General features: G+C 32.9%; 1 protein-coding gene and 1 non-coding gene across 2 annotated transcripts; both read left to right on the top strand.

The window, feature by feature from the left end:
• The first annotated feature begins 5,319 nt into the window (after positions 1-5,319).
• Positions 5,320-20,398, top strand: LOC126971131 (uncharacterized). The gene is made up of 5 exons (XM_050817290.1): positions 5,320-5,379; positions 8,972-9,098; positions 14,804-14,964; positions 17,491-17,679; positions 19,829-20,398. The coding sequence occupies exons 1-5, from the start codon at positions 5,323-5,325 to the stop codon at positions 20,000-20,002; spliced, it is 708 nt and encodes a 235-aa protein (XP_050673247.1). The 5' UTR covers positions 5,320-5,322; the 3' UTR covers positions 20,003-20,398.
• Trnak-uuu (transfer RNA lysine (anticodon UUU)) lies at positions 11,685-11,757 on the top strand. Its single transcript has one exon. It is a non-coding gene; the product is annotated as a tRNA-Lys (tRNA).
• Positions 20,399-21,005: the final 607 nt, after the last annotated feature.

Raw genomic sequence — 21,005 nt, 5'->3', positions numbered from 1 at the left:
TAGTTACAATTCTTAAATATATACATTAAAATTTGAACATTAGAATTAGAACATGGACAAGACCATATCAAATGTCCATGTCGCACCTACTCCCATAACAATTGGGAACTGTACTCTCGAAATTGTCGACGAGTACAAACAATCTAGCTAGGCAGGTCCAATTTCGAGAAAGAGGTAACTCGTCGAATGCAACTCAGATGGGCAGCGCTCGGGAAGCTCCCTAAAATCTTCTCGTCCCAAATACCACAGTGTCTGAAGACGAAGGTTTTCAACCAGAGTGTGTTGCCAGTGATAACTTACGGTAGGCAGACGTGGTCGCTAACTATGTGCCTTATGAGAAAGCTGATGGTCGCTCAGAGGGCAATGGAGAGGGCTATGCTCGGAGTTTCCCTACGAGATCGAATGAAATGAGGAGACCCGTAGGAGAACCAAAGTTACTGACATAGATTGCGAAACTGAAGTGGCAGTGGGCAGGGCACATAATTCGACGGACAGCTGATGGCCGTTGGGGCAGTAAAGTCCTCGAATGGCGACCACGCACCGGAAGACGTAGTGTTGGTAGGCCCCCCACAAGATGGACCGACGACACAAAATCGCCAGAATACGTTGTATGAGGGCAGTGCAGGATCAATCGTCGTGGAAATCTTTGGGGGAGGCCTTTGTCCAGCAGTGGACGTCTTCCGGCTGATGATGATGATAACAGTATTTTTGGATTCAGTAGGTATCCAATATAATAAAGTAGTCAGGGAATTAATGTATACAAAAAAATATATTTTTAAGACATTTCATATGAATATATTTTTACTGCTTTTAGCTATTATTGATACGTTTATAAGGTACCCCTAGTAACTATCATTATTCATTACTGTCTAATTTTAAGTTACTGAAGTCCATTATGTTTTGCGCTAAGCTTTCCATTTTGTTCATAACAGAAAATATGAGCTCTGTAGTTGATTGAATATACTTACATAGTAATTTCGCATACTGTATAATATTTGAAAAAAAGTTAGTACCTAGGTAGACACCATAAATAGTAAGATAAGTACTAAATTATATAGTAGAGTTGGCAATCCTAGTGTACATATAAGTGTAGGTATATCTTATATAGGTAAATGTATTTAAATCCATGCAAAAGAAAGTTGTCATTTTTACAAATCAATATTACACACTCGTATACGCGGTTTACATAATTTAAATTGTTAGTATTGTCTAAAATTTACATTTTCACTAGCTTGTTATCTAACTATAACGTACTTTTTGACGACGTTAATGCCTCTAAAACGTACCTATAGTTAGGCCGAGAGCACATTTTACCAAATCCTTATTTTAGTCTCCAGCACAGATGAAGACTAGCCTCTTCGGAAGTGCCTTCGACAGGCCTGGTATCATTACTAACTGAACGTCTAAGAAACGTAGTTATTTTATTGAAAAAGAGGTCTTAAAAACCTGCCGGCTACAATCTGCTAAATGATATCCACCATATTATGGACTCCTGCAATGCCATGTGAGTCAGTGAGGATATTAGATGTACAGTAAACATGTATAATGAATTCAAGGTATAAAGGTTTGATAGATCCAATATATGATGATATAATTAGACAGTTTATTCTTTAGTAAGTACTTTTTTGTAATATTTGATATATAAACCGATTAATATATTGGACGCAGCACCTTACAAACTAATTTCTTATGAAAGTTACAGCCATTGTAAAATACTCAATTGATTGAAAAGAGTGGCCGTTGAGTTTCTTGTATGTTCTTCTTACAAGCTGACCTTTTTCGAACATATAATAGATTTAGTAATTCATATTACTTTAATATTTAGACGATTCGCAAATAAAAACGCTTATTTTAAGCCTAATGGAATAACGTTTAGTTGACTTTAACTTTGACACACCCTTTTATATACACACCCAAAACCCACACTAAAAAAATACTTCAGGGAATTCGTTTCAACATTTAGTAGTCGGTTGTCCGTTTAAGGTTACACCCGCATCATGTTGACATGACGTCTTACACTCTGAGGAGCTGCTCGGTATGTCAGGGACCCAGTGCTCTTGAATGGCTCGATCACCTGGTGTTGCGTAGAGTCCCGAAGAGCTGTTTCACCTGATTCCTGCCGCCGAATTCCACCCTCGCACGACACGCTACAAATTAGGACATCATCCCCACCATCTGGATGTGTGGTGGTCCTCCACAGTACGGTTACAAGGAACTTTCTTCCACGAACCACAAAGCTGTTTATCCTCCTTCTCCATAAATAAAATACAACAACAAACGCGCGTTTTGCGACGCGCAGACATTTTTCGGAATCTCCCAACTAAATACTGCCAACCTTAGATACTATATACGTCTAGATAGTCTCTTGCTGCTAGACAACCGATGAGAACAGGCCAGGTTTAATAAGTTTGCGTGACTAGCTACGTCTTACACTGGCGATTTGTATGTCACTTTGTGTTAGTGGGCGTGCATAGCTCAAAAAAAATTTTTAACAAAAAAACAACCGCCTTCAAAAACACTATTCCAAAACAATATATATAATGTGCACTGAAAAGTATAAAAATAATTGCGTATTTTTATACAATCTAATTAATTAATCTTATTCAAGTTACGATTATTGTTCCGCCGCAGCCCGCTCTCGCCTCTCGCCTCCTCACGACTCAAGCACATCTCACCTATAACTATGTATGTAGTAACAAACCTATCTTGGATGACACCGACTCCAAAAATGACAATAATCGTAACTAGAATAAGAGTAGTTAATTAGATTGTATAAAAATACGCAAGTAATTTATACTTTTTAGTGCACATTATATATATTGTTTTAGAATAGTGTTTTTGAAAGCGGTTGTTTTTTTTTAATTTTTTTTATTTTATGATTTTTAGTGAATTTGAAGTACACTAACTAACAATTTGTCTAAATATGTGTAAATATACTAAATTTTTCATTGCAGCAATGAACGTAAGTACTTTGCAATTTTATTACAGACTGTTCCGTTGATTACAGTCTGATTACAGAGTGTTCCGGTACTTTGTCATAGATTCCGTAATCGGAACCTAACCAAACTATCTTTGAAGTATATGCTTTCCAATAAAAAAAGAATCATCGAAATCGGGTGGCGCGATATTGAGTTATTCGTAAATTTATCATCCACTTTGCTATTCGTATGAATAGCAAAATTTAAGACTTTTATGGTTTTCTCATGGATTCCACTGTCAGATCTGGACCAAAACAATGGGACCACTTGGGAAGCACCAGCTTTCAAAGAAGAATTATTATGGAAATGGGTTCACCCAGTCGAAAGTAACAAACATAAAAAAAAACGACGAATTGAGAACATCCTCCTTTTTTGAAGTCGATTAAAAATCCTAGTATATTAACACTACATAGAGGTTAACTGTCAACCTCGATGTTTTTACAGCTGTCACAATCTATCTAGACGTTATAAATGATTAAATCTTCCAACCTATAGCTGGTAAGTGGTAACAGATCGACCGATGGCTGGTCCATGCTTAGGTTTTAGGCTCTTTTGAGTTTACATTAATGTTATTAAAGGAGGAGGACTTAAGATTTTTACCTGATGGTAATTGATACGCCCTGCCCATTACAATGCAGTGCCGCTTGAAAAACCCCATTAATTCTGAGCAGCACTACAACTGCGCTCGTCACCTTGAGACATAAAAGAAGTTAAGTCTCATTTGCCCAGTAATTTCACTAGCTACGGTGCCCTTCAGACAGAAACACAGTAATACTTACACATTACTGCTTCATGACCGAAATAGGCGCCATTGTGGTATCCATAATCTAGCCGGCATCCTGTGCAAAGCAGCCTCCCACTACGTACCGTACACACGTACAGTGTGTGTACCCAGGTATACGTGTTCTTTTTGAGGGTATCCATCTCGTATCGTCCCGGACAAACTGCACGTGAAAGTTCATTCCATTGGTCGTACCTGGCAGAAAGTTGTTTTAAAACCTACGAGAATCTTTTTACGTTTTTAATTTTACTTAGTGTTAGTTATAATTATAAATCTATAAATGCTCACACAACCTATACGATCCCATACAAATATCCACCCTGTTTACCCCATGAAATGTAAATATCAAAAAACCTGCACTGTTTATTTATTTATGCTGAGCAGCCCTAATACAATTTTCAGATTTAAATAATTTTATTTTATCTCATATTTGTCTTTCATTTCATGTCGAGGATTCTCCATTTATACATTGAGAAAGCTTGTAATTGAAGGCTCCGCTCTTCCCATATACATACCCCCTTATTCATAATAGTCTGCTAACTTAAAGCAGTGCTAATTCTCACTCTGTCTTCTTCTATTGACCTAAGTCAGAATGAGAAAAAACACTCCTTAGCGGCTGTTTAAAGTTAGCGGACCATTATGAATAAGGGAGTTAATATATAAACGCACATTATCGTAAGCTCGCCAATATTAACTGGTATATAGTATTTCTTCTCATTTGTCACAAAAAAATTAAGTCTCCTGACCCAAAATTAAAGTGAGTCCGGGTTAAGGTAGTCATAATTAATAAACTGAAACTCATAATGTCAATACTAGAAACAAGGATAAGCTCGCTAGTCCCGTAATCATAAAATGACAAATTTACTCAGAGGATAATAAGGCCCATGTACAGAATCTTCCTTTAAACGAAGTTAAATCAGTTCCAAAGAAAAAGTTGTATACAAATGAGTACCTACTTACTATAACATATCTGAATATCTGGATCTAAATAACCCTTGGACTGAGCTGCTCGGTGTTACATGTGAATTCATAATTAATGTAATTATAGATTACATATATTTGATTTAATATAAATGCGCCATTATAAAATCTATAATTACAATGATTTAAAGTATTTTTCACTACACGTTGTCTTAAGTCTCTATGATAAAGCCTAAAAGACTAATTGGCGGCACTCTCGTGGACCCTCTAAACACGAAAAACCGCATTAAAAAAGTCTATTGTATTTATTAGTAAGATATTTAATGCGTACCTTAGAATAAGCACAATAGACGAAAGAGATACATAGTAGAAAGATTTTTTGCCCTATATTTAGATATTTATTCGACGCTGTCTATGGGGCACCCCAAGATGTTAATTTGCATATGGACAAATCCGGACCTCATACCTACTTTTAAATGCGTAGATTTTGAGCTTAATAGATTTGGGTCTATTAATGTATGCAGATATAATATGTACCTGCCCTGCGAATTCCGTACGATCAAAATGAGGTTTTATTGTCTTGTGACATATATTTTTTTTTGAGTCAGACGCACACTTGTTGAGTGCCTGCCATATAAATCTATGTCGATACGCCCGCGCAGCAGTTTGTGGCGGACAGCAAAGAGGACACAACACATAGTGAGTTACTTTAACATCATTTTACATACGTTTATCGTTATTATATAATGTATATATATTAAATTTATTGATTCCTTATTATTTTGTTTTACAAAAAATTGTGACGATACTATTCATATTTTTTTTTAAATTATAAAATATTTTTTACCTAATAATAATTAATGCACCATAGCATTTAGTTTTAAACCGATATAAAATACCCTAGATAGGTTTCTCAAATCTTGGAAATATTGAGATAGAGCTTCCCCATTTTATTTAATAAAAGTAATATTTTTTCATTTGTAAAATAAACAAAGAACATTTTTAAAGAGAGAGTAAATAGCTTTTAAGCTATTTTTTTTTAATAAATTACGTTAAGAAATTTTCTGAAATAGATCTTTACAATTATTATTTAATCACGTTATTCGGCGACTCTTATATCAATAATTACTAATTATAAGTTAATTAAACTTTAACTCTAGAAAAATTATTTACAAATTTAACTTACGTTAATTATTGTAGTGTGATATATTACATTACATACTTAACGTTTTTTCATCTTTTTCAAAAGTAAAAATTTTAATCAATTTAACAGTAAATTAAATAGTTAGTGAATATTTGAAACTGATGTAATCTCAAGATCAACTCAAACTGGATTCATAGAAGTAGGTATATAAGTATAAAAAGTATTTCATAGTCCCCATGGTCGAAAATCCCATGCTACGTGAGTGGAATGAACTTCGTCAAAGGACAAGGTCACTTTCTCAGAGCTTTGGTGGCCATGAAATTGTAAAAGCATGTAAAAGCAAACAAGCATGTCAAGACTGTATTTTGGGGAAAATAAATCCTAAAAACTTCAGATTTTTTTTAAATATTTGTGAGCAAATAAAAAATATTACTCGTAATTAATGTTACCTGTAAAAAAAATATTGGCACATATTAATGAAATATTTGTTGAATTAAAGGGATTTAAACTATCGCTAACTTTGCAGTTTAGTTGTAATCAAATCAAATCAAATCAAAAAAATCAGTTTATTCACGTAGGTCATTGAAATGACACTTATGAATGTCAAAAATTAATAAAATATTTTTTTTATTGAATTTACCGCTACTTCGTAAAGGGTTGAGCTAACGAGAAGAAGTAGCAAGAAACTCATTGCCACTCTTTTATATCAAGATTTACAGATCATTTCAATTACAATATAATATGTAAAATGATGCATCAAATAATGTAACGATTCGCCCGTAGAGCTATTAAATAATTTATATTTTCCAACGTAGGTACCTAATTAAATCGAAAGTTGAAATTGTCATCCTTTAAAAAGATATGTGTATCACAATAATTAAGGAAAATACAATAAAAGATATTAGATAAGAATAAAAAAGAAGATTGAAATTGAGGGGATTTGAAATTGAACCTACAATACGAAGTTTGTTGTTTTTCAATAAGTTCAATCATAAATATATTGAATAAGAATAAAAATACTGAATGGAATAGTAGGTGCTTATACGAACGAAGAAAACTAAATATTTCTAAATGTTTCGAAATTTAAATTAACCAAACGAAAAAGTTTTTAATCATATTATCCGTTGTTTAAAATCAAACTAGGGCCACCCTAGTCAAATAATTGTCGATTGGATTGAAATAGGCACTTTTATTTTGTTATAATAAATAATATAATACGTTGTACATTGATTAATATTTACTTCAAAGATTATTATCTTACCTAAAAGTTTTTTTTAGTTAAGTACTTACCTACATAATTTTCAAAATGGACGTTTTATTATAAACCATTTTAATTTATTAGGTATTACGTGAATTTGAAATAATACCTATTTAATTTGATTATAATATTATCGAATATTTTATTAGATCATGCCAGACTGGCATGCTTTTAAAATGAGATGCATGAACAACAAATTGGTTGCAGATAGCGTTTACAATACGTGATATTTAATTTGGAAATCAAGATTATCAAATTGAAATGCATATTGATTGCTGATATAATATAATATAGATTTTAAAGAAACAGATTTTTTTTAAACTGCCGTAAGTTAAACACCTAAGTGTTACCTCAGTAAAATTGACCTAACTCAATACCTAATACATGACAAAATAAAGTTGTACCTACATTTTAAAGCTCCGAATTTGGTGTGGCACCCAGAATCAAGATGCGATATTTTTTCATTTATATTTTATAACAAACCAAAACCACAGAGGTTGGTCCGGCATGGAATTATGTACATAACTAGTTTGTGCTCGTGACATTGTCTGCGTAAAATATTGGCCAATTTATTTTCTCATAATTCTCTCCAAAGATTTAAAGTAAATTTAAAATGTCTTAAAAATACAATAGCTTTTTTCGTTATCCGATATAAATAAGTAACAGAATATACTATTCATATTAATATATCCCGCAGCCTGTATATTCTGCTCAACACACTTAAACTTCAAACTTCTTCTGAAATGTATCCTAACAAATACTAAGAACAAAGTTCTAACCAGATAAAAGATATAAGAATGCTTAATATCGCTGTAACCTATTACTTCAGTCACCCGTTTTTTTATTAAGGTTAATCATTCATTATACTACGAATCCTTTTCATTGTCCTATTGTTTAGTTGGCGGCGGTGATCACTTAACACCATTTGTGCTCCTTTTTCATAAAAAAAAATTATAACCGTACATTTTTCGTTATCTTCTTCAAAATACTAACCTGTAGAAGTATTTCACGAAATTGTTACGATGCCGCTTTAAACTTAAATACATATTTTTTAAATTTTAATTATAAAATGCAATCATAATAAAAAACTTAAATAGCGATGCAACAAACGGAAGTTACTTTTGTTAAAAGTGGCCATGACTCCCGACCTTTGAAACATTAATTGACATTTTAAACAACAATAATCGACGTAAATATATTCACTACCTAATGTGCAAACAGATAATCACGCCAAATAAACTTATCTATGACTAGCGACTTGCTCTGGCTCGGCACTCTTGTAAGTTAAATAATTTACCTTTTTGATCTAGAACAACAAAAATAATATATTTAATTAGTATGTGTATTTTATTCTTTTGAATGTTCAGTGCTAATATTTATTATCATGGTTTGAACTCAACCTTTCAGTTGCCGGAGGTATTTTGCTTTGCTTACATGCTGTATAATATATTCGCAAGGAAAGGAATAATTACGAAATTTTTTAATTAAAATAATGACTCTTAGTCAACCGTAACAGATAGGGACATTTTTTTTACATGGAAAAGGAAGACAAACGAAAGTACGGGTCACTTGATGTTAAGTGATACCCACCGTTCATTCGTTTCCAATCTATAGCTATAATTAAGAAAGTAATTTATATTATAGTAACCTTTACCACATAAACGTCTTTTAAGTAGGTATTTATTTGAATTTAGTAACACATTTCTTTAGAATATTTTCGGGCATTATCTTGAAAAAGCACACACATCGCCCCAAAAGACTGTAATCTCCACTTTAGCGAGTAGTAGGCACGACAAGTTTATGTTTGTTCCTGGTGCTAACATTATGGTTATGATACTTTCTAGAAAATTTGCTTAATGCTCAATAAAAATGTTTTTATTTTATTTCAGATGAAGCACATATTAACACTGGCTCTATTGGCGGTTGCCCATGCTCAGTTTCAAAATGGCCGAATTTTAGAGCCACCCGTACCTGGTCAATGTGTCCAAAGAGTAATTCACGAAAGATACGCTGACAGTAAGTAAAAGTATATCTAGATAAATACAGTTTAACAGCTTGTTACTCCTCCTCCTCGCGTCGTTTTCCTCATTACTGAGGGTCGTGACTCTCCCGCTGCATCAGTTTCTCCCGTACGATTCCCCTCCATCTGCTGCGATCCTTAGCCTTATGAAGGGCATCACGGAAGTTGATGTTTAGAGCAAATCGTATTTGGTCCGACCATCTCGTGGGACTGCGTCCTCTGGGACGCCTGCCATCTACCTTGCCTGTCACCATCAGCTGTTCCAGATTATGACCCTCTTTACGAGCAATATGTCCAAAGAATTCCAGCATCCTGCTACTAGCGTGTTACTATGCATAAGAATATTGAAACGTTTCTTATATATTTCAGAAGACCATTTTTTTAGTAGTTATTACGTTCTATCTTTGGTACTGTTAAACTTCAAAATGGCTGCATTATAAGCTCATATTATTTAAGAAAATTGTATCTATGCAAAACATCAACACAGAATCAGAATTCATAATATATATATAGCTGACCCGGCAAAATGTGTTGCCACATAAATTATTTTTAGCTTTCGACTGTTTTTTCTCTGACATACTGTACCCAACTACCGTGAAAAAGTCTATTAAGTTTTGGTGTAGTACATATGTATATGACCCTCATCACATACATTTCTTTATAAATTATAGCCTATGTGTTATTCTGATGTGTAAGCTATATTATTGTAAAGTTTCATTAAGATCCATTCTGTAGTTTTTGCGTGAAGAAGGAACAAACATACACACACACTCACAAACTTTCGCATTTATAATATTATTATAGTAGGACTAGCTGATACCCCGCGACGTCTTTCTTGTAGTAGTTGTAGTAGGGATCCCTATTTTTTTGAAAATGTAATGTACCCTATATCAGCCGGGGATAATGTAAGCTTCCCAACAGTTAATAAATTATTCAAATCGGTTCAGTAGTTGCCTATTCAATACAAACAATCAAATATTTCCTCTTTATAATATTAGTATAGATATATCTTAATATATATAAATTACGTGACACGTTGTTTGTCCGCGATGGACTCCTAAACTAATGAACGGATTTTAATGGGGACTACTTCATCGAGTGCAGTTTAGTCCAGTTAGTTTAGTCAACTTGAGAGATAGGATAGTTTTTATTTCGATTTGAGACCCATAATTATTTTTAATTCCATTATTTGTTTTGTATGGACATATTTTCTATGAGAGAATTTATTGACGCACGGTTTGACAGTTCTGCTGTGAAATAATTTCATTATAGTTAACAACAGGGAGCAATAACGTTCTATACATAATATAGAACGTTACATACGTTCGCTTTCCTTTAACAACTCGCTGTATCACTGTTACAAAATATGTACTTCTCTCTTGCACATTTTGTTCGTACATTTTTAGTCTATGCATAGATATAATATTAATAACTTATATCTATAATAGTATCTAAACTGGTATCATAATTCATAATTTAGAAAACCGTCGTAAGTATTCAACAATATGGGTTAACGTCTTTAAAATATTATATAAATTCTAGCTGACCCAGCAAACGTTGTATTGCCGATATTAAAATCGCGATACAAAAGTAACTGTTGATCGTAGATGGGTGAAAATTTGAAGTTGTATGTATTTTTAATGCTGACTCATAATCAAACAAATTTAAAAAAAAAGTCAAAAAAATTAAAAAAAAAAAGAATTCGTGTGGACCACCCTTAACATTTAGGGGGATGAAAAATAGATGTCGTGCGATTCTCAGACCTACTCTAATCGGTCAAGCCGTTTCGGAGGAGTTCAAAGTTTAACACCATATCACGAGAATTGTATATATTAGATAAATATAAGTTTAACATCTGTGGCAAATGGTGGTACTTTTGTAAAGTTTTCTTATCGTTCACTCTACCGGATGTAGTTAGTGCCTACAAACTCGTTAAGGGTTACGTTGTGTAACTATAAACAGAACTTAAAACATGCCGCGCTGCAAATGATAGTATCATCTTTTTATTTACCGTTTAAATGTTTTGTACAGTTGTGTCCGTGTTAAATGACGCTACCATAAGCTGTTGCTGAGCTCAACTCCCTACCTACGTGCTTTATGACCCACGATCATTTGTTTTTTTATTGTATTTTGATGGGAAAAGATGTTACGGAGTCACTTAACAGAGTGGGTGTAATACCTGCCTAACAGTTTTTTTCGCACCGGTTGATAGAGTTGTATGTGTGTTATTATAAATAAATATGAAAAAATATCATGTCACCTCTAATTTATATTTACATCATACTTTTTGTCTATGATTGATGTAAGCATTATGGTACAATACTTACTATTAGGAAATCCTAAATGCTTACCAATATGAATAAAAATATTATGTAGTTACATAGATCGGTCCTAGTACTTATATCTACTTGATATTTGTACTTGTAAACTATAATATTATTATGTCGCAACATGGAATATATTTTTAATAATCAAATTATTTCACTATAATTTTGTTATAAAATAATAATATACAAAGGCCTTTTTGTTCTCAAGCGTACCATTTGAAGATTCCAATTTTTTATTTCAACTTATCATTCACAGCCCGGATAGCTCAGTCGGTAGAGCATTGGACTTTTAATCCAAGGGTCCAGGGTTCAAGTCCCTGTTCGGGCGGCTTCTTTTTTTTTATATTTTATTGTACTACAGTAAATCCGGTATATTTTTGTGTTTATAAAACTTATTTAGATGTATTTAATCGCTGAGACAGAACAATTATATGAAGATGAATCATATTCACTGGGCTCATTAAATTACCAAAAAATATCGGTTTACGTAGAATAATTTATTAGTGATCGTAAATAATACATCAGTTTTTTTTTAAATGGAAGAATACAGAACTATGCCTTATAAAACATTTTAAAAAATCTACTCAAAATTATGGACATACTTTGAAAGGCGAGGAGCGTTTCATCCAATAACAATAATTTTACGTGAGATAATTTTTGATATTTTTATTTTATTCTTCTTATAAACATGTGTTCAATTCACTTGTCAAACATTTTTATTTGGTAATTTTAAAACAACGGTGTACCTACTTATATGGATGTTTTTTTCCGAGTCATGGATGTTTAAATGTATTTATGTATGTTTAAGTAAGTATATTGTATTAAATATATCATTGTCTTGTAACCCATAACACAGGCTATATATGCTTAACTTGGGGCAAGATAATTTGTGTAAAAAGTGTGTCAATATTATTAATATTATTATTATACATACTAACATAAATTTATACCTAGAGTTTGGGTCCCACTGGATGGGAAGTTAATTATAGTAATATAAACTTCAAGCCTATTAATATATCTATTCTATGACAAAAGCCGTGATTATATTGTTAGGCAAAGGACTCATTCATACTTACTAAGTAGATAGTCCATTTGCTAAAATATAATAAATTGCTCGGTTGACAATTATTTTTTATATTGATAAGTAGAGACCGGATTATATGCAAATGCATATTACATATGCTTTTGCATATTTAGTACCTTTTCAGCGGTAGTTGCATATTTTAGAAAAAAAAAATATTATGCATATTTACGCTCGATCTCGCCCATCGTTCGATGCTTTTCATAGTACGCTCAAACATTGCACTCAATAAATTCTGCCTAGTAACCTCAGTAGACGTAGAAGGCTCCTTCCACTTACAAAAATTTACTAAACGATCACAGTATCCATACACAATCGCGATCACGATACACAATTTGTCTACAGAACATTTAGTACAGTACTTAGAAGTACATATTTTTAAAGATAAATCTTAAATTTCATTGTTACCTAAGAAGGTATATCTTGTAATAGTTTCTTTCAAAAATACGATTGTCAGTACAAGCCTTTATGAAATAAAATAAAAATATGACTTTTTATTTTTTCCTGTTTAATTGTATGCATATTTTGACCCTTTTTACGGATTTTCGTGCATATTTTAGTTGGGCATTTTATATTTTGGGCATTTTTTGTAGCATATAATCCGGTCTCTAATTATAAGTATATTTTTAAAATATTTTTTTATGATAACCTATCCATACTATGCTTAATCCTTTTTTTTTTATTAAAATGTGTGATAAATAATAATCAAAACGCTCACTGAATGAAATTTGAAACAACGTCGAACAATATGGATAAGACGGTAATACCTATGTGAATTGTGAATATCGCAATTTGCTTTCGTTATTCACGTTACCATTGTTCTGAGAGTTAGACATGACGTGTTGATTCACAAGAAAGTGATTTCTATTGACAATTTTCACACAGCTTTGCACGATGTAAAAAAAATACCTACACTTTTACTATAATAGGCAACCAAGTAGGTACTTAGATAAGAAAATCAGCTGTCAATGTCCAAATTAGGTTCTGAATTCAACATACGTAACCTGAACTGAATATATTTATTTCAAATTAACTTATTAAAAAAAACCACGGTAGATAATAGTTTGTATTAGATTGTTAATGACTTATTAATTCTTACTTTTATTTTTTGTAATTTCACTCTTACCACTTTATAATTATTTACATTGTATAGTTTCTAGAATTAAGATTTATTACTAAGTTACTTAATTTTTTCATAATTAAAATTTTGAATTTACTTAATTAGAATAACCAACCTAGAATTAGTATGTAAGTGCAAATCAATTGTTAATGTTAAGTTGAGTTATTGTTGGTACATCTTAAATAAATAAATAAATTGCTGCCTATTGACCAAATATATTTTAGACGACTGGAGTAAATGCCGCAATTAGAAACAGCAGTAGAATTAGTCATTATGGTGTAAGTTGGGACATGGTTCATATTTCGGTTTTATTTCTATACACCGTGATTTGTTTATATTATCTATAGAACGTCATTGGTTCTCGCGCGTGATTAAAAAATATTGATAAAGATGTAGTAATTTTTGTTATTACTTATTTTATTCATGTAATTAAGTTTTCTATTTAACAAAATTAAAATACAGGTATTACATTAAGTTATAGATAAGGAATCTAAAATCTATTATCTTGCCTTAGTTTTATAATTTATTGCTTTAGACTTAGCAAATTTGTAGGTACGTCTAGATAGACCCTCTTGCTGCGAGACAACCGATTAACAGGCCAGAGTTATTACTTTAGTGTGTGTGACAAACTACGTCTTACAGTCGCGATTTGTATGTAACTTTGTGTTTAGTTTGCGTGCATTGCTTAAAATAGAGGTTTTTTGACGTTTTCATAGTTTTGACAGTCTATTTATATACATAAATGATGTAAGGTTTTAGGGGCAATAAATTATTATTGTATTGTAGGTGTATTAACACCACACTATCAAAATTTTTGTTGTATAATCATTGCGGATGATAACATACAGCCTAATACGTCTTCTGACAGATAGAAGGACTGATGGTAGGACAAACTGATGAATTTGTAACAACAGGGTTTCTATTTATACCTAATTGAACTTATCAACCCTAATATTATATTCAGTATTATACTGAATATTTAACAAGTTTATTGATTTGCAGCGCACCATTATTATTATATTCCGTATACCGATTCACAAAACCTTAGATAAATTGAAAATACTTTTATTTAAACACCAGAAAATATACGACAGTATAATGTAGTCCTAGTACCTAGTATAACTAAAATTGAAGTTGAGTACGTTTAAATTAACTGTACATTTTTAAATCTAGATAAGGGCTACTTCTTCTCTTGGCGCGACCCCGCCCTACGAGGGGTCGAGGAAGATTGGCTAAGTGCCAGAAACTACTGCAGGCAACGCTGTATGGACCTTGTGTCCTTGGAGACCAGCGACGAAAACGAATGGATCAAAGCTCGCATCCTCCAAGATAAGGTATTGTTTGAACAAGACAAGTGTTTATTTAAGCTATCTCATTCGTAGAGAAAGAAACATTTGCTATTATTATGAGATAATCATTGACGTTCTATACATATAGACAAGTCACGTCTTTTACAAACAAAGACGAACATGCCACACCATAATAAGCTTCGACTGCTATATCTATACATTGCCGCGTTTACTCCAATTGTTTAAGATATAATTGGTAAATAAGCAGCAATGTATAACGTTTCTTCAGTTCAATTTCATTCTGACATTGGCAGTTGACACATAACTAATGAGAAAAGTGTTTTTTTTTGTGGAATAGGAGGACAAACGAGCGAGGTGGAATTCGGCGGCGGGAATCAGTGTGCTTTGTCATTATCTTTTAGCACACTTTTGCCGTTCCGCTATCTGACTGCGAATGATATATATAGATATATATAGATATAATCATCAACATCAGTCATCCTAGGTACAGTTCCATGACGTAATCGGGTATATAAGTAGTAAGTACTAAGGTTCAAATTCTTGACAGTAAAGCGGCTTAATACGTTATCCGTGGTCAAGTATATTTTGTCTCTTTTACGTACAGTTAATAACTGTACGTAAATCATAAATCGAATCAAATCATAATATGAGGAGTGAAGACACTGATAAAACATTCTTGAAGATCATACTTATATTAGGTACTTACCTACTCTTTGTTGTATATTCAAGAACGTTTTGCTGTCACTATTATTTGTTATCAAGCTGCTCAACTTCGGGTAGGTAACTTAAATTAAGTTTCTTAAGTACTAAAAATGTAAAATATCTACATCGTGTATTAAAAATTAATTAATTCCCCATTATCATATCTAATTATAACATTTATAACATGTAAAAAGGTATTTTATCGCCTAATTACAAAGTAAACATTTTGAATTAGAATTCCAACAACGGAATAAAACATACGATCGATAATAATCAATTTGAGAATTTCTAGAACCCAAATTACTCCTAAGGCTGCCTAAGACATAATATTATAGGTAATGTAAGAAAATGAAGCATCACAAAAAGTACCTACGTTTAAAAGGCTTATTAAATTAGGTTCTTACGTGTGCTATACAAAAAAGTTTGTATAGGTATTCGCTTGGCATTCTCAAAATTATTACCCACACCATGGAAGTAGCTTAGGTAGGTACTTATGAACTTTTGACATTGAATTGGGTTAGTTTAGTTTAGTACTACTTACATAACCTAGTTAACTACCTAGTTATATTCCTAGTCTCAATATACAGAACTGTAGGTATTCTCAGTTCCTAGTAAGTATCTAGTATCAACATTACCTATGCATACATATGTTTCTAATTAGAAGGCGCTATTAACTGATCAAGAAACTAAGCTGGTAGGCGAGGAAACCATAAGAATTTATATACTTGGCTAGCACACAGAAACAACAATTTAAGAATAAAATAAATCACAAATTATGTATGAATAGTGCGTAAACAGTAATTTCCTGAACAATTACGTTCTTTGTCACGGTTGCAAATTGCAATTATTCAAACAGCCTTAGTCATTTGTCCATTGATGAAAAGAATCCTCATTTGTATGTGCTGGTGTAATCTGAACATCCTTGGCCTGAATATTGAGTTAAATTTCTTTTAACATTAGTATTCGGCCCCCGTTAGACACAGCAAATAATTTCCATTAAGTGAAAACGAAATCATATACAAAGTACGCAAAATAGAAAGTGGCTAAGGCTTAGTAAAGGTTCCGTATATTCCGTAAATACGTTATTTTGTATAATGTATTAGAATTTAATAAGACCGATGCACAATATTCGTCTCCTGGAGTACTGCTACTTCCTTAATATAGTTAGCTATCAACTAATTCAAATATTTTTATTAAACATAGGATTTAAAATCACTTATTGAAATTCAAAAACTACCACCCATTCGAAATGCCTCAGACCTGAGAAGAACGGGCTCAAGAAACTCGGCAACATTTCTTAATTTAGTCACCTACAATAAAATCTATAAGTACTCAAATACCCTGAGGGCGTTCACTCCAATCCCAGTCTGTGGTCTTATTAAGAAAATCATTTACTTATGATTACATGAAGTTAAAATTATGACTACGAGGATATAAAGAATACCTACTGGCAGCTTTTCCACTTTCCAGTAGCCACTGAATCTCGTACATAAAATTACGTTGGTATACCTAAGTTACATACCTAATATATTATTGCGTTCAAACTCATAGTCTCTACATAACCCACTGACGGTTGAACACCATATTACGGCTTCCGACATTTTCTGATGCTAAAAGTAAATTACGAAAGAAGCAAGTCTTCTAAAATCATCGAATGATAACACCTTATTCGGAAATCTTATTAAAAAAAACTCGCCATAAACGTTAATATTTAAAATAAATTGTCGCGTATCTTATATATATAAATATCTTAATGAATTTATATTCAATGCTCTTAAATTATTAGGTGAGGCTATTTATATCCTGGCTATTTTAATTATTTTTTAAGCATGCCATTTCTATTTCTAGGTTAAATATATTTGGACATCTGGTCGTCTCTGCGACTTCAAGGGTTGCAACAGACCCGACTTGCTTCCCAACGAGATCAATGGCTGGTTCTGGACCGCAGAGTTACAAAAACTAGCGCCGACCACAAACCGACAGCAGAACGACTGGTCCGAAGGTGGTGGTATTGGCAAACCACAACCAGACAATAGAGTAAGTACCAATTAACTATATTCTTGTCCTAGTGAAATCATATACTTATATATACGAAGTGGTAGGTATATTTGTATTGCAGGGGTTTGTAGTTAAAATACTTACCCCCTTATTCATAATGGTCCGCTAACTTAAAACAGCTGCTACAGAGTGTTATTTTTCATTCTGACTTAGGTCAATAGAAAAAGACAGAGTGAGAATTAGCAATGCTTTAAGTTAGCAGACTATTATGAATAAGTAACGTATTACTAAGCGTATTTTCTATGTAAGTACCTACTAGTATTTTTTTCACTTTTAAGAAAGATGTAGAAAAATGTGAAATAAATTAACATCTTGTCTTTTGCTTCTCAATATATTATTGATAATGTAATGTTTGTTCATAGGCACATAAGTGAATTTGGCAGAAACTGTCATAACCAATGTTACTTTAATTGTAAAACATATTTTTGATGAAAAAAAAGCCCGCTGAGTTTGTTGCGCCCATTCTTCTCAGGCCTGAGGCATTCATTTTGGAATGTGTGGTAGTTTTTTGACTTTCAATATTGAATTTCAAGTGATGCCACATCCTATTTTGAATAAAAATATTTGAATTTGTACCTAGTTCTCAAACAAATTACCATATTCTTAAAAGTTAGCATCGATTTCGATTGAAAAAGTATCGAACAAATATCTACCAATCATATTTTTAGTTTAGGGCAACGAAGTATAAAATGGTTTGAAAATACATAAATTTCTCCATGATAGGATATTTCTATAGGAATCTAGCCTTAACTCTTTAAGGCGAAGTTTTGTGACACATCACGAGCAACCGGGGCTACAAATTTAAATTCCGGCTTGTAATCAAACTTTTCCTTTGATATAATTTTCGCGTTTCACCTTTACCTACAATACTTTGTACAAATATGATATTAAATCAACGATCTATATTTGTTCATCCCAAAATAATTGTCCATTTTATTTGAAAAATAATTTAGTGCCAGGGGGCTCCACCCCTTTGTAGACCTAAGGCTTTAAGACCTCTAAATCCGACATTGTTTGGAGTTGTTATTATTTTACTATGTCAAAGAAGTAGAACTCTGTACGTGCTTTTATAAAACTATATTTTGTATCCAATATCTTCGGTATGATCTTAAAGTTCAACCCTTCTATTTGATTGTCAATGAAAGTCTTTACATCAATACAGATAACGTTGTCATTTTAAGTTACCCAGTATCCATAGTAGTGCGTGTTAACAGCCAATCGATTAACTAGTTCATAACTGTTATTAGTTATTACGTCATACACCATGAAGTTACACAATACGGGTGACGAAACATTGTTCCACGTAGAGTTAAGTAATGTTTGCCGCAAACACCCCGCGGTAATCATCAGTCGTCGCGGATGTCACGCAACGAAAACGAAAGCGGGCGTGAATATTTATGGTCCTGCGAAATATTTGCCAAAGGGCGTACCCGCATGAGCGGCTTTCTACGGCTAAAGTTCATCGGTATTCGGCGTGTGTCACCGCATTGTTCGCCAGCGCTTTCCCTTCAGTGAGAATGCTTATCTCTATATCCTCGTTATCTTTGCAAATTATCTGCCATTGCTCATATGTGGTTTTTAATGGTGATTGACTAAGACAAATATGATATTCTCAATATTTTTAACATCAAAGTTAAAATATTTTTGCTATGCCATAAAATAAAGAGAAATTCAAAATCACGTAATAACAATAAACAAGCTAAAATATTATTTATAGTTCAGCTTTTCTGTTTTCTGTCACGCGCCACATATTTTATCATTCATCCCCCAAACCAATATTTATATTTTATATACATACATATATACCTACTTGTTTTTATGGCATAATATATGGCATATGTATTAATTTGCATTTACTTTTTTTTACTTACTCGTGTCATTTGAGTATTTTTTTTGCACCACTTTACACATATTGTAACAGAAATGATTTGTAAAATGATGAAGGTGTAAATGTTGATTTAATAGAGTGGCAATGATTTTTTTGCCACTTCTTCTCATTTGTATTTAATAAGTGTCATTTCCTTAACCTCGGTACACGAATAAAGTTATTTGAAGCATCTAAGGCCAAATCGGACCATTGAATTCAACCACAACACTATTATTCACTTATCATTTTCTTGTTTACCAGGAGCTAATCCAGGGTGGTGCAGCCGAACACTGCGTTGCAATCCTGAACAACTTCTACAACGACGGCGTCCACTGGCACGATGTTGCTTGTCACCACCGCAAGCCGTTCGTGTGCGAAGAGAACGATGCCCTTCTCAAATATATTAGATATACCAACCCCAACTTGAGGGTTTAATAACTGTTACATTTATGGATATTTTCAGCTGAAGTACACACTTTTCATGATGATAAATCACGTCAAATTGAGTCTTTAATTAGCTTACTCATTACTTACGTTCAGGCGACGACATTGGGAGACAAATAAAATTCAATTACTTACTTTTAATTTAAAAGATTGCAGTGTACTTACAATATTAATTCTGTCACCAAGAAACAATGTCTATTAAGTTTATGTATAAGTCTAAAATATTGTCCCTCTAATATTTTAAGTTTTACCTCACATTAATATATTTATTTATTCACATATTTATTGTAATAAGTGTGTAGCCTAACATTTAATGCAGTTTTATATTGTGTAAAGTGTAAACGATTAACTGAACAATTTATAATTAAAGACTGCTATTCCTCGAAACCATTATTTTTATAAAACCTTAGGTACCTACTACTACCTACCTACTAGATCAAATCGCTCCTCCTTTGGGGTCGTTGAGACACCGTGCCAATCGAGCGCTTATTACCTTCATAATTTACCAGTGGGAGGCTCCTTTGCACAGGATGCCGGCTAGATTATGGGTACCACAACGGCGCTTTCTTCTGCCATGAAGCAGTAATGTGTAAAAATTACTAGGCAATGAGACTTAACATCTAGTCTCAAGGTTTAGATCGCAATTGTAGAGCCGCTCAGAATTTTTCGGTTTTTCAAGAATTCTGGGTGGCACTGCTTTCTAATGGGCAGGGCGTATCAATTACCATCAGCTGAAGGTCCTGCTCGTCTCGTCTCTTATTTTTATAAAAAAAAGGATCCTACGAAACAGTCGATCTGGTAGATCTAAGCTGCAGTTGTCCCAATCACACTATTTGATCTCCTAAGGTGCGAGGTGGGGTCGGACTAATACGGTAATACGCGACGACAAGTTTCTTCACAACCTATTTCCATATTTACCAGACTACCTTCTAAAGACCGACTGGCCCTCTTAGATTGATTTAAGACGAGGTCCTTGTTTGCATCATACCAGGCG

Source organism: Leptidea sinapis, chromosome 23 (genome assembly GCF_905404315.1).
Source record: "Leptidea sinapis chromosome 23, ilLepSina1.1, whole genome shotgun sequence".
NCBI classification, from domain to species: domain Eukaryota; kingdom Metazoa; phylum Arthropoda; class Insecta; order Lepidoptera; family Pieridae; genus Leptidea; species Leptidea sinapis.
Note: the sequence above shows the minus strand (reverse complement) of the source record. Positions and strands in the feature narration are given on the sequence as shown.

Bases quoted from the DNA above. Each gene is read 5' to 3' on its own strand.
- LOC126971131 (XM_050817290.1), top strand. From the start codon at position 5,323: ATGTCGATACGCCCGCGCAGCAGTTTGTGGCGGACAGCAAAGAGGACA. The intron at 9,099-14,803 runs GTAAGTAAAAGT...TTTTAAATCTAG, and splicing joins TCACGAAAGATACGCTGACA to ATAAGGGCTACTTCTTCTCT. The intron at 17,680-19,828 runs GTAAGTACCAAT...CTTGTTTACCAG, and splicing joins AACCACAACCAGACAATAGA to GAGCTAATCCAGGGTGGTGC.